This window comes from Lissotriton helveticus, chromosome 5_1 (genome assembly GCF_964261635.1).
Source record: "Lissotriton helveticus chromosome 5_1, aLisHel1.1, whole genome shotgun sequence".
Classification (NCBI taxonomy): Eukaryota; Metazoa; Chordata; class Amphibia; order Caudata; family Salamandridae; genus Lissotriton; species Lissotriton helveticus.
The window spans coordinates 470,989,677-471,003,986 of NC_136065.1; the positions used below are offsets into that span (position 1 = coordinate 470,989,677).

Genomic DNA, 14,310 nt, shown 5'->3' on the forward strand with positions numbered 1-14,310 from the left:
GGGAGCCCTGCAGTCTCCCCGCTGGTCTTCACCCGGGCCCCCTCCTGGGACCCGGGATTTCAGCTGCGGCACTTCGTTTTCGCTCCGGGGCTCGCTACTAAAACGAAACTTGGGGATGGCGCGCATGCGCAGGCAGCCCCCACAGACAGTGTGAGCAGTTATGTGAAGTCGGGAGAGTCCATTTCAGGAGTAAGGGGAGTCTGTAAATGATCCTCTATGCTTCTTGCTACCTCTTAGCTTTCACATAGCTAGAACTCCTTGCGCAAACCCGACTATTTTGAAATATATATTTTTGTAGGGGGTGTTACGTTTTGCAAAGCCTTCCAGGAGAATGAATCATGTGCTCAACATTAAAGACTCCTCTGGTGCGCCCCTCTGTGGTGCAGTCCAGCCTTCAGCTGGAGTGTGCCTGTAGCAGCCTTGTCTAGCTAGGAAAAGTTTTCGAAGGAATGTCAACTCCAGCGCTCGGCAGCCGGCAGGAACCTGGAGACCCCGGGGGGATTCGCAATGAGGGAGCGGAACTCGACCTGCCCATTGCCCGCTGTTCCAAGGGACAATTCAGCGGCTCCCCTGTGAGGTGGATTAAGCAGAGATCGAAGAGCATGGTGAAGCTGCCCCGGGACCGCGGAGAAGTATTTGAAAAACACAGCACCCCTAGGTACAGCCCGGGGCAAAGGGTTGTTGACACTGCCGGGCTGAAACACTGCTACGGTGGGGAGCAGCCATGGAAGAGGAGGACCAAGCAGCTTGTCCAGAGCCCCAGGAGGAGACGGGCAAGTCCAATGGCTTTTCCAGGCTCTGGACCGATGTGATTGGGATGCTGGTGAGTGTTTGTGTGCAGCCGGTGAGAGGGTCGGGGGAGGGGAGAGCGCTGGGCAGCTTGCGGGACAGTGAAGAGATCATCCAGTTATATTTGTGAAGGTGCAAATTATGTGCTCCAGCCCACTACACCGCCAGTCACAAGCACCTCAGAGCCCAGGCTCATGCTCACCATCACACTCACACTCAAGGTCCCGAGCACCAATTACGTTACACAAGCACACGTTCATTTTTGTTAGGCACAGTGAGTTTAAGTGATTTGCCCAGCATCACAGGAAGCTGAGGGGAAGCCGAGACTCGAACCAGTTCCCCAGCGCCAAAATCGGCAGCTCTGGCCATTAGGCAACATCAGGTGTGCTTTGCAGTGTCACACAACCACACCCCAGCAGTCCCATAGCCAGGGTACTGTATCACAGTCGCTTACAGTCCACACTGCAGCTGCACACTGCGCAGTCACACAGCTAGGGCTCTATATCCCGGGCAGCACTGTTCCTCTGCGTAGTAGAGGCTCGTACTGTCCTGAGGCCTGGGCATAGTACCCCAGCATCAGCACAGCAGCTGCACCCTGCACAGTCACAGTGCAACAGCGCAACACTCCCGCCCTGCCCTTCCGCACGGCTTATGCCCCACGACCCGCCTAACCACACGACCCGCCCAACCACATGACAGCTGCACCGTGCAGGGTCACAGAGACAAGGCGTGGTGCCCCACACCGCTGCCAATCTGAAGTGGAGAGGGGCACACGGTGGTGTGTGGTGGCATTGCAACCAAAGGACAGACTGCTTATAGCCTGTTTATGGCTAGAGTTGGTGTGCACGGGTGGCATTGAAGTGACAGCAGGTGATCACTGTGGGCACTAGAAACACTCAGCTGTACCGCTCTCTCTTCCCACATCCCATGATGCCCCCTCCGGCCATCAGTGGCGTGCCAGGGGATTGATTCTCCAAGGCGCAGCCTGACTTGTGAAGAATGGAAGGTTGGCATAGGGAGTGTGTGCGGCCCATAACATGCGTGGCACGTTATTTCATAAAATATTCTACACTCATCGGGACAAAAGTCTGCTTACTAAATGGTGGACACGTTCTTTTATGCACGTTTCTAAATTGCACCACGTGGCATGGGAAATGCTTCTTGGCGCTAAGCGTCTGTTGTCTTATATTGAGTTGTCCACGGGAGGGGGTGTGGGGGCACCTCATCGTCTGACTGAAGTTACTTATTAAGCATTAGTGTTTATTTTATATCACTGTGTAAAATTTAACTGATTTAACTATTTAAAAATGCTTACCGTATGTAAAGCCAGCAGGGTGTAGCCAGCGCTATATAAAACATAGCACATATTTGGCTACCCTTGCGTATGAGCAGCCTGCTGGCTGTGTACACTGTGCGTCACTGCACATTGTTGGCTGTCCGTGAGTGTGAGCATGCTGTCTGGACTGTGTTTCATTGCACATGGTTGGGTGTCTGTGCGTTGGAGCAGGCTGTGGGCTGTGTACACTGTGTGCCAAAGTACATTATAGGCTGTCCGTGCATGTGAGTGCACTGTGGACTGTCTGGACTATGCTTCATCGCACATGGTTGGCTGTCAATGCGTGTGAGCAGGCTGAGGGCTGTCTGGGCTGGGGTCACTGCATATAGTTGGCTGTCTATGCGTTAGAGCATGCTGTGGGCTGTGTACACTGTCACTGCACGTAGTTGGCTGTCAGCGAGTGTGGCTGTAGGCTGTGTGGACTATGTTCTACAATATGTGAGTAGGTTGTGTACTCTGTAGACTGTCACTACTCAGTGTTGACTGACTGTGCTTGTGAGCTGGTTGTTCCCTGAACGGAATTTTTGCCATTGTACATTGTTGGTTGTCAGTGCTTGTAAGCAGTCTGTGGGATGTCTGGACTGCATGTTATTGCACATTTTCGTTTTTCTCGAGCTGAATTACCGCAAAAAATGATGTATCCTGGACTGTGCATTGCTGTAGGTTACTGCCATTTTAACTGTGTCCGAGTGCACACTTGTGTGTGCTATTGCAGGCTTGGATTCACCAGCCACGTATTACTGAACGTTCTTGTTTATTTATTTATTAGTTTTCACTTTTAAATAGCGCAAACTTTACCCGCAGGTATCAGACCGCTTTAAATCAGCGTGCTTATAACAAGCAAGACTAGCACTCTATATTACTGCCAACTTAGCTTAGCATAAGCAACAGCTAACCACTCACAAACAATGTTTATATACCAATTGCAAATTAAAAAAAAAATTATGCAAAGCATGGTCATTTACAATGATGCTGGGACACCTATTGCATTGCAAATGCTTGTTATTATAATGAATCTAGATGTTACTATCTGGCTAAGAACGGTTTACGGGCCCCGCCGGGTCGGAAGTATCACCGGTGGAGCGACCTCAAAATTGGTTTATTCTCTTCTAGCAAGCCCTGAGAAGTCGCGAACAATCTGTTCCTAACGCGACAAAACACGTGTCGGCTGGTTGTGGAACGATTAAAACCTTGAAATCTATGGATACCTAGTGTGAAGGAATCTGATTAATATTGCTGTCTTTGTTTCAACAATTGTTATTTTGATGTTTACTGTTACGAATGTAAATGACCATTACGAGTGTGTGCATAGGCATTTTTTGTATTAGATAGTTGGCACTTTAGCACAACACAGGGAAAAAAAATAGTGCTGCTGGGTGCTGAATTTTTCATAAACGAGATAGGAGAGCAGTGGGCCCTGTTGCGTCAGCCTGGTCCAGCCTCTTTACCTGTCAGCATCTGCTCCAGGCAGAGAAACCTCGCTCACCGCCTCTGGCCTTCCAATTATTTATCGATAAGTGACTTCTAAACCTACATTCTGTCCCATGTGACGAGGGGTTGGCTGCTTCTCCTGCTCTCGCGCACTGTGGCCAATCTAGTCTCACAGGAGCGCTTTTTAGGTCGAGCCTCAGGCATTGCTTTAGCAATGCTTGTTTGGCGAGATTATAATAAGGCTTTCAAAAGTGTACCCAAACTGCGGATTAGGTACAGTTCATGTGAGCCGGGCGCATGCACATCGCCAGCCACATCGCACACCATTTGTCTGAGCCGCGGCATCAGACTTCAAAGGAATCCGCTCCCCCGCACACCCCCCATCAGACTTCAAAGGAATCCTCTAGCTGACCCCCCCTTCCCACCACGCAATGCCGAGAGCCGTTAGTAGATAGCTTACTGGTTTGTTGTATTTTATTCTTGTGTTAATTTCTCTGCACTCTCAATTTCTCTCAGTTTCTCAGCACTCCCTATCACTCTCTTCCACTCGTTTCTGAATTGATCTTTTTTGTCTCTCTATGGCCCCTTGTTTTTTTAGGTTTATATTGGACTGTGCAGCTTTGTAAACTAGCTCTGTTATCCGCTAGCGAGTGGGTGGGCGGGCTGACTGAGGTTTGTTTGGGCCTCTTATCTTGTGCTCCGTAATAAATCATCCTACCGCGCTCTAATGATTGGAGGTCTACCGGTTCTCTCGCCCTGCTGTGTATGGCGTACAGTTAACCTTTGCAGACTTACTTAAACTGCTCTATATTTTACCTCGTACAGGTGGTTTACATGCCTCTGATCCGTAAATTGCTTCGAGTAAGCACATTGTGCATGCAGTCTATTCTGCTGTTTTAAAGGCTCTTCATGCGGCTTTCTATACCTGGCAATACATTTTTTTTAGCTTTCTCTCACCTATTACGGTTACATTCGTTTTTCACAAACCAAATATGGTCTGTCTACTTTTGGCTAAAGGTTCCTCCTGCTGTTTAAGGATTTTGCAACTTACCGAAGCATTCACTGGCCGCCTCAATGACGTTTATAAAGTCATACAAACCCATCGTAACATGTAATATCGTGTTTAAAGGCTGTGGGATGTGTTTTATTTCTTATACAGAAAACCGTTCTATAATACCCTTAATCGCCAAATATGTAAACATTTTCTCCCATGCTTTTTTTCAGCCTTCTTTAGCTAAACCCACTGTCCATATAAGAGTTTCATGAAGTTACTGCCTGACATTCGCTTACATACAAGCTGTGAAGCCAAAGATCGAAATGGTTTTACATCGCTGTTCAAGATGACAGAGTGTTATTTTCAAACTGATGACACATGTACGAAAGGAGTAACAGCTTCCTGTTCCTGCACCGCCCCCAGAGAAGCTGCTGCGGCACTGTGCTGTAGAATAGAGATAGGATCTCTCATGTGTTTTTGAGCGTATTAGTGGTCAAATTTCATTAAAAAAACCTTGCCCATCCTCGTGAAACACCTCGCAAAATATATACAATCAATATAAAAGATAAAAACATTTTTAATAATAAATATGGAATTCAGAACTAAAAAGAGCGCACCCTACCTTCCCTTCTAAACAAATAATAACACCCTTCCCCACTCTATATTATAGGCACCCATCAATTTAGCTAGCAACTCTGCTTCAGGAATTTGAATGCTGCCCGCAGAACTATAAGTACATTTGTGTCTCTTTGAAAACTGCATTTACTTGTGCTGAATATTAGGTCTCGCATGCTGGCAACGTGTGTATGCTGTCGCTTGCCAACGACTACTGTTCCTTAAATGGGCTAGAAATGGTCCCTTCCCCCCGTGTCCCTGGCTATAAAAAGTATGGGGAGCTGCTCTGTGCAGTAGACAGCATCAAAAGTGAAAGGCCTCCTAGAAGCAGCTGCAGGAAGTGTGTGTTGGCAACTGCATGAGCTGGTTCAGGAGTGTAGCAAAGTTTGTTGGTGAATCGCCAGGAGCCACAAACTTTCTCTTTTGCAAATCATTCGGGCCGCCTTATTAGATCACTTGGCTCTATGTAGCTGTTGTACATCATAGACCATGATTACAACTTTTAAAGACTCCTGCGTTAAAATGGTCTGCTGATATGAGCTACATAGACGAAGTAGCATGTCATCTACATTGTGCTCGTGTTTTCTATATTAATGAGCACAATTTTTACTGGCCTGTAATAAAATGCTATAATTTGATTCGCCTACTGAATACTTGGGGCTTCAGAAGCACCTTTTAAATTGCCTTGTTGGAGGGCAATGTAAGATTGAATACATTAGACCTTAAAAAAAGGTTTGGTTTTTTTAAGGTACAATGTTTGAGCTGTTTTTGTATTGTCGTCTTGAAATAACTGCTGCTCTGAAAAGTGTAATTGATGCGACAGGAATATACATGCCAAATGGAAGAAAATATGTTGAAGACAAAGGCAGAATTATTTACCCTTTGTATTCTATTAAATTGTATGTAATTTTTTGGTCTAGCAGACAAACACTCTTGTTAAACCACTCTAACTGCAAAACAGCGAAATTGCAGCCTGGTGTCCACACTACTTTAGGACACGCACACTGCGCCCTCACACTACTTTAGGACACACACACTGCGCCCTCACACTACTTTAGGACAGACACACTGCACCCACACACTACTTTAGTCCACACACACTGTGCCCTCACACTACTTTAGGACACGCACACTGCACCCACACACTACTTTAGGCCATGCACACTGCGCCCTCACACTACTTTAGGCCATGCACACTGCGCCCTCACACTACTTTAGGCCATGCACACTGCGCCCTCACACTACTTTAGGACACGCACACTGCGCCCTCACACTACTTTAGGACACACACACTGCGCCCTCACACTACTTTAGGACAGACACACTGCACCCACACACTACTTTAGTCCACACACACTGTGCCCTCACACTACTTTAGGACACGCACACTGCACCCACACACTACTTTAGGCCATGCACACTGCGCCCTCACACTACTTTAGGCCATGCACACTGCGCCCTCACACTACTTTAGGCCACGCACACTGCGCCCTCACACTACTTTAGGCCACGCACACTGCGCCCTCACACTACTTTAGGTCACACACACAGTGCCCTCACATTACTTTAGCAAAACACACAAGATGATGGACGGAATGTTGCACATTGGCAAAACATTCACACCCAGTCACTTGACTCTAGTGGCGTAGTGAGCACGGGACCCACGTCTGGGCATACCCTTCCACATAGGGCGAACAGCAAAACACACAAGATGATGGACGGAATGTTGCACATTGGCAAAACATTCACCCCCAGTCACCGATCTGGGTTTAATCCATCGTTATTTTGCTCACCACGCCACCCCAGTTCAGACATGGCCATATGCAAATCAGTCTTGACCCTGTGCCTCATGGGAACAGTCCAGCCCGAACTGCCAAGCCATGTCTTCCCTGGACTGGAATCAAGCATCCTAGGACCGGTTTCTGGCTATCAGCCGTCATCAGCCAGGATAGCTTGACTCCAGTGGCGTAGTGAGCGAAAACCTAGAGTTCTTCGACTCCCTCTTCCCCGCTCTTAAAACGTCCACGGAGTGAGCACGGGACCAACGTCTGGGCATACCCTTCCCACATAGGGGATGAGCAAAATAACGATGGATTAAACCCAGATTTGTGACTGGGGGTGAATGTTTTGCCATTGTGCAACATTCCGTCCATCTTGTGTGTTTTGCTGTTCACCCTATGTGGGGAGGGTATGCCCAGACGTGGGTCCCGTGCTCACTAATCCACTGGAGTCAAGCTATCCTGGCTGAAGACGGCTGATAGCCAGAAACCGGTCCTAGGATGCTTGATTCCGGTGCCACAAAATTATATGCCACATAATTACACTGCGCTCAACGCAACATACACTCCAAATACCTCTCAGTGTCACATAATTACACACCACATAATTACACTGCACTCAATGCAACATACACTCCAAATACCACTCAGTGCCACATAATTACTCTATCTATTTATCTATAAAGTCCACATTTGTAAAGCGCACAATCACCCGTAAGGGTCTCTAGGCGCTGGGGGCAGTCGGGAAGATTAAGCGAGCTATTGCCCAGAGTCACATGGTGCTGGGCTAACCTGCCGCCGGAGCCGGGGATCGAACCGTGGTCTCCAGATTCCAGCGTCAGTCGCCCTGGCCGCGGCGCCACACCTCGCCCTCACTCTTTCGCTCTCACTCTATCGCCCTCACTCTATCTATCGCCCTCAGTCTATCTATCGCCCTCAGTCTATCTATCGCCCTCAGTCTATCAATCTCTCTATACCCTCACTCTATCAATCCATCTATCGCCCCTCACTCGATCTATCTGTCGCCCTCACTCTATCTATCTATCACCCTCACTATTATCTATCTATCTATCGCCCTCACTCTTATCTATTTCCATCGCCCTCACTCTATCTATCTATCGCCCGCCCTCTATCTATCGCCCCTCACTCTATCAATCTATCTATCGCCCCTCACTCTATCAATCTATCGCCCTTACTCTATCAATCTATCGCCCCTCACTCTATCAATCTATCGCCCTCACTCTATCAATCTATCGCCCTCACTCTATCAATCTATTGCCCTCACTCTATCAATCTATCGCCCCTCACTCTATCAATCTATCGCCCCTCACTCTATCAATATATCGCCCTCCCTCTATCAATCTATCGCCCCTCATTCTATCAATCTATCGCCCTCACTCTTATCTATCTATCGCCCGCCCTCTATCTATCTATCGCTCTCACTCTATCTATCTATCGCCTCACCACAGCATCACTCAGCACCATCACAGCATCACTCAGGGGCACCACAACATCACTATGCGCTACCACAGCATCACTCAGCGCCACCACAGCATTAATCTGAGCAACCATTCAACAACAACGGGTTCAAATATGTTCTATTAATGTTTTAAGCTTTATTACAAATGTCACAAAAAGATGTTAATATTTCACTTCTGTTCTTGGATTTTCGTCACAATAAAATACACTGAACATAATCTTCACAAAAGTTATTTACAAAGGTTTAAGCTATTATCATTATAAATTAAAATAACTTTTATTTAAGTATTAATTATTTTAAAAAATTAAAAGCCATTGTTATTTGTAATATCAATATATCTAAGTCACGTAAATACGACACATATTGCATTACAAATGCTATAGGTGTCACATTTGCGAAAGTTATAACTATTGGCATTGTAAATGACAAAGCTATTGATTTTTCTATTTTCAAAACCAACACATAAGTGAAAAATGTGTCATTTACAATACCAATAGCTCAAACTTTCCTAATGCGAGACCTATTGCATTGCAAATGCTTGTTGATATGGAGTGGGGGGGAATCAGGAAGTGCATTTATGAGTATAATAAGAATAGTGGTGTGTGTCTGTGTTGCGCGTCTGTGAGTGTGTGTGTGCGCGCGTAGAGAGTTCATATAAGTAAAAGCACAGGTGGGCTTTAATCAGGGCGTGTAATACCTACCATCACCCTCCAGAACATATTGTTTGAGGTCAAGTAAATCAAGGTCACGGGTTTTTGTGTCCGTTGTTCACTAGACCTAAAACCTTTGGCTGATAATTTACATTGTGCAATAAGGTTGGGAGAATGAGTATTGTCTGCTACTAAGGCAAGACATACATCACATGTTTAAGACGTCCGAAATTGTATATAAGGGTCATTAATGCAAAGCCTTTATTATTAGCGTGGACATATTATGGAAATACAGGTTCTGCTGAGCTTTGTTTAAGATAGGGACAAGTGACGATAAAGCAACACATACGTACACATTTGCAAAAAGTCACAATTTGTGGCTATTTAAAGAAAGACTATTTAACAAAACGTTTTATGCCTGCCATCATTTTAAAAATATGGAGAATAACTGTAAAACCATTAAGGACAGCATTATGGGCAACAAGTTAAAAAGAACAAGCATTGGCATAACCAATAAGTCTCGCTTTTGGGACTTTATAAGTATTTAGTTATGCAGCACAATATCCTTGGTGCAACAACATTAACTGTTGCATGGCTAAACACTTATAAGGTCCCAAAGGCGAGACCTATAGGCTATGCCAATGTTTGTTTCTTAGGGTGCACGGGCCTACTTTTGATCCCAATACAACCCTGCCTGCAGGTTTTTGACAGGCAGGAAGAGGTTACTGTAGGGGAAGTTTATCCGCAGGAAACACACCGATAGAGGCAGTCAGCTTGGAGACATGTTTATTGCATGTTATCAGGTCAGAAGCAATACAATAATAACAACTCCCCAAAACTCCAATACATTTGAAAGATGCCACACGTGGCGCGGAGAGCGAGACAGTCACGAGCTGCGATAGAGATCACACTCGTGACAGCCACGCTCCAAGCACCCAACAGTTACAGCTCAGGAAGGTACTGCTTAAAGCAGCTTTAGCAGAAGTCATCGATAGAGATGCAAACAGCCCTGAATGGCTCACGTTGTATACAAATTAAGCGCCAGCCGCCTAGAACGTTCCCTTTCTGCCCAGGAGGACCCTAAAATTCCTAGAACCACCGCCGCCGACCTTCTGTACAATGATAGAGATTCTCGAGGCTCTCTCTGTACTATCCATGGTATCATTAAAATGCATACTTAATCCGCAGATTACTCTCAAACTAGCTATTGTAATATGTGGCATGGAGTCCCCAAACTGCTCTGTTCCGCTTCCAATACCACTCCCCAGGGCTTTAAGTGGGATGAAAAAACTGGGTGCCTCTCAAAGGGGCGTGGCCAATGTAATTAGAGGCGTGGCTTTAAAACACTTGTGCTAAAAATCTGCGTTTAGCATAGTGTGCCGCCTGACTTGTATTTTGCTGTTTCTGTCATTGCATCGAGATATGTGATACAGTAAGTAACATACCTACAAAAAGTAAGGACTATAGGCTTTGTCAATGGTTATTAGTTGCATAAGATAAATAAGATGCAACTATGGCTTGTTACATATAATATTGAAAAAGCTTCCAATTAAAGCCCTGGTGACCCTACCACAATGTTGCTGCTCTTGCGTTTTAGAAAGAGAAGGGAAATCCAGAAAGAAAATGACACTTTAAAGGATTTCCCTTCTCGCACAACGCTCACCTGGCATGACGTCATGCTGTTACTTCTCCACTAGTGAGAAGTGAGCAGTGCACATCGATGAGCCTGCTGTCTCGAAACGGGTCTCTATCGGGCTGTTTTGCGTCCTGGCACTTTTTTCCGGACTGCAGTGACAGCACACTGCTGTCACTTCAGTCTGGGGAAAAAAGGACATCCTGTGCCAGGGCTCAAAACAGAGCCCGATAGAGACCCGTTTCGAGCCTCCCTTAAAAAAACTGCCGGTGCTCAGACCCCTTGAGACACGGCCCACTTAAAGCCCTGCCACTCCCCTTTCCCATCTTCTGTGTCCTGTCGATATTGGCTGCTATTTTCCGCTTACCACTCGCCGGTGCCGCATCAGAAGAATTTTTGTTGCTCTTAGGCACAACGCCACACGCCTCACCACCGCCGTCGTGTGTGCCCTCTACCCTCGTGTACAAGGTCCGCCCCCACCCTACTTTTCCTACTAGTTCTGTCCCGACACGCACTAGTGTGCCCTCTTGAACTTCCTGGATGTTCTGTCACCTGCCTCACTTTTTGCCCAGTCCTCCAACGTAACTGCCTCGACGTTTTCTACGTGTTCGTTTGCCCCGCTATCGGTAAGCTCTCACCGTGGGCTCCACGGGGCCTGCGCCCACCCCTTCTACGGCTTCACTCTCCATGGCTCCGGTCGTGACCACTTTCTGGAAACGACTCCAGGAGGGGGAGGAACGTCAGTCCCGCAGACGCTGCTGCGCACCCTTTCGGTTTTGACGCTGTCGCAAGATTCCTTCCTCTTCTATGAAAATAGTCGGCTCGTGAGCTTGACGCCGGCTGCTTATTGGACGCTCGGATTAACCCCGCCCCTTATGGAAAGAGGTGGTACTGTCTTGCCTCCCCGTGAACTGGCATCTGAGCAGAACTGCGACGTTGTGGGGTGCGCTCTAGGGATACATGTTTACAGGGTTCTGTTTGTTCAACACGAGGTTGATGATACCCATGACTTTAAGTGGGTTTGCCAAAGTTTCCAGACTGCTTATGTATGATATTGATATGGTTCCAGTTGGCACCATATGGTATGAGTCACAGTCTAATGTCAAATGTGGGACACTTCGAGTGGCACCTTCCCTTAAATAAATGAAAACAATGACAAATATTTCAGTGCCTCTCTGTGAATTATAGGTACTGCGTCCAGACATATCACACAATGAAAATATAGCTAAAATAAGCCAGACGTATTGGTGTTGCAAATGCTTGTTAGCAGTGATACCAGATCAATAAATAAAAACAATGATCTTGTTGTGAATAAATAGAATTGAAAATGTTCCAATTCTGAGAAGATTAGAATTTGAATTAAATATTGTTACGTTTGGAAGACATGTTGGTCTTCAGAGTGTCTCAAAAAATCTGCTTCAAGCACCCATTATTAACCTGTAGTCTATCACTCTGACACGTGTCTCCCAACATCTTTCTGAAATGTTCTGTATGCAGTTTTTGCACATCCTGTTCTTCCTCTTCAACACTGTCTTTTCACTCTCCACTTTTGCATGCATCACATTGCTTGCATCACCCTTGTCACTGTTCTCTCTCTCTTTCTCCCTACAGCCCTCTAGAAATGCAATCCTTTACCTGAATTATGTGCTGTTAGTATTTCGACAATTGGTATACTGTAATTGCAACTGCACATGTGTGACAACTGATCTATGCACATTGCCGAGAGGCTACAGTTTGAATGAACATGTGATCAAATAATTGTATGACCCAGCGATAGGCAATATGCGAAACTCTTACTGACTTCAGTGAAAGTAAACTACTTAGCTGGGCCCCAGATCGATTTCCTTGGCAATGAGACACCACTCCTTACCAAAGGCCATAGGTCAGGCTTGTAACAACTGCCTGGGGCAACACATCAAGTGCTGGCTACTGAGTTTACATACCCCCACAGAGATACAGCATCAAGTTGCACATAGAGGAGCTATTATTATGCCCGACATTAGCATTTTGGTGTAGTTATGCAGACAGCAGCACTAAAATGCATTCATTACTCGAACTCCTGTTGCTTGGTAGGGCAATAGTTCATGTGACAGAGGGATGAAGATGGGTCCAAAGTGAGTTGGGGGCCAGATCTACATGCTCTGAATAGCCTACTCTGTTCTTTTAGTTATTTGTATGGTCTGGCTTGCCCCCTCTTACATGTCCTACCAATCTTTCAGCTTCTCTGCCACACACTATGACAACTCAAGACACCACCGAACAGTCAGTCAGTCATCCATTCATTCATTCACCCATTAATTCTTCATCCACTAGTCTACCTAAGCAACACTCATTCACACTCACTAACTTATCCATTCATTCTATGCATTCACCCATCCTTTCATGCATCCATGCATTCGCACACATGCATACCTCATCTACTTGTACAATCACTCATCTATCCATTACACCATCCATCTATGAACTTTCTCCTATATTCATCTATGCACACCCATAAATACATTCACACAAACATTCACACGCCCCCCAAACAAAGATGCTCACATGTACAGCCTTGCGAATCAATGAAAAAACAACTTTGATTTCAACGGCAGGCTTATGGTCTTTGCTAATGCTTCCATTATTTTAATTGTTAATTTGTATATCACCTCTATCAATCACCCCCTGGGCTTGTATTGACGTGCAACTGTGCTTATTGTTTACTCGAAGATCTGTTGCCGTCATCTAGCAGGTCCTGTTTTGGCAAGGGGCAGAATACGCACCACTTGGTCACGGCCATCATTTTTGCCAAACTGTTTACAGGATTTGATGTCACGTAATGTAGAGCAGGGGTAGGAGCAAAGCATGAAACCGACTGACCCTTCTCTCGGTGAGGGGCATTCTGAGCACGAAGAAACCTATTCAGCAAAGGAGATCAAAGTACTACTGCATCCGATCTGTGAACGGCTTCCTTTTAAATCAATCCGGGGTCTGACTAAGTAGCCCCAAAATGTACAAGATCGGATACAGATTTCAGTGAGAGCGCTTTACAAGTTTACCTGTTTTCATACCAGCGCTCCAGTTGATTCAGGCCGAGTTCACGCTAAATATGAAACGGGAGAAATGGCCGAACATTGTGCATCAGGACATTAGCCCGAGGCCAGTCAACTAAAGGCACCGCCCCCAGATCCACACGGTCTGCCAGGTTCGGAATTGGTTGATCACGTGGTACCCTCGGCTTGCCAACAATTCATTCCTGACTGAGCGGCATGTAGTGTTGGGCCCTAGGCCCACATGGTGTAAGGAAATGAGACACACGGACACCAGTTAGGGGATAGCAGATCTGGCCACGAGCACGTGCGCTCTGGCTCTTTTATTGACAGCGTCACCTGACCCAGTGACGTCTGTGGTGGGTGGGTGTTTAGTGTAGGGTTACATAGAAAACAACTAGACTGTGTCCTAGCAGGACACTACATTCCTCCCAAACTTTAAGGAAAAGAAAAGCGAATGTCCAACCTGTAAGAAAACAGAACAATAACAGTTGATAGCCCCAACAGATCTTCTTCAGGCGATCAGCTGGGAGAATGTTGAAAGTTCCAGGACTACAAAGTCAGTCAGATGAGCT

At 46.2% G+C, this 14,310-nt stretch overlaps 1 protein-coding gene across 5 annotated transcripts in view; it reads right to left on the minus strand.

The window, feature by feature from the left end:
- The window catches only part of PAOX (polyamine oxidase), a 691,001-nt gene that overhangs the window by 613,486 nt on the left and 63,205 nt on the right, over positions 1–14,310 (minus strand). Inside the window, exon 1 of one of the 5 annotated variants that reach the window (XM_078642765.1) lies at positions 13,745–13,889. The exons of 1 other annotated variant lie outside the window; for it this stretch is intronic. Coding sequence is in view for 2 of the 4 variants with exons in the window: in XM_078642763.1 (XP_078498889.1) it covers positions 11,345–11,395 (51 nt within the window). In the remaining 2 variants the exon portion in view is untranslated. Of the gene's footprint in view, positions 1–11,073; positions 11,232–11,267; positions 11,289–11,344; positions 11,560–13,744; positions 13,890–14,310 lie in introns of those variants that run through there. 3 more of the 5 variants (XM_078642763.1, XM_078642767.1, XM_078642764.1) reach the window with 3 other exon arrangements.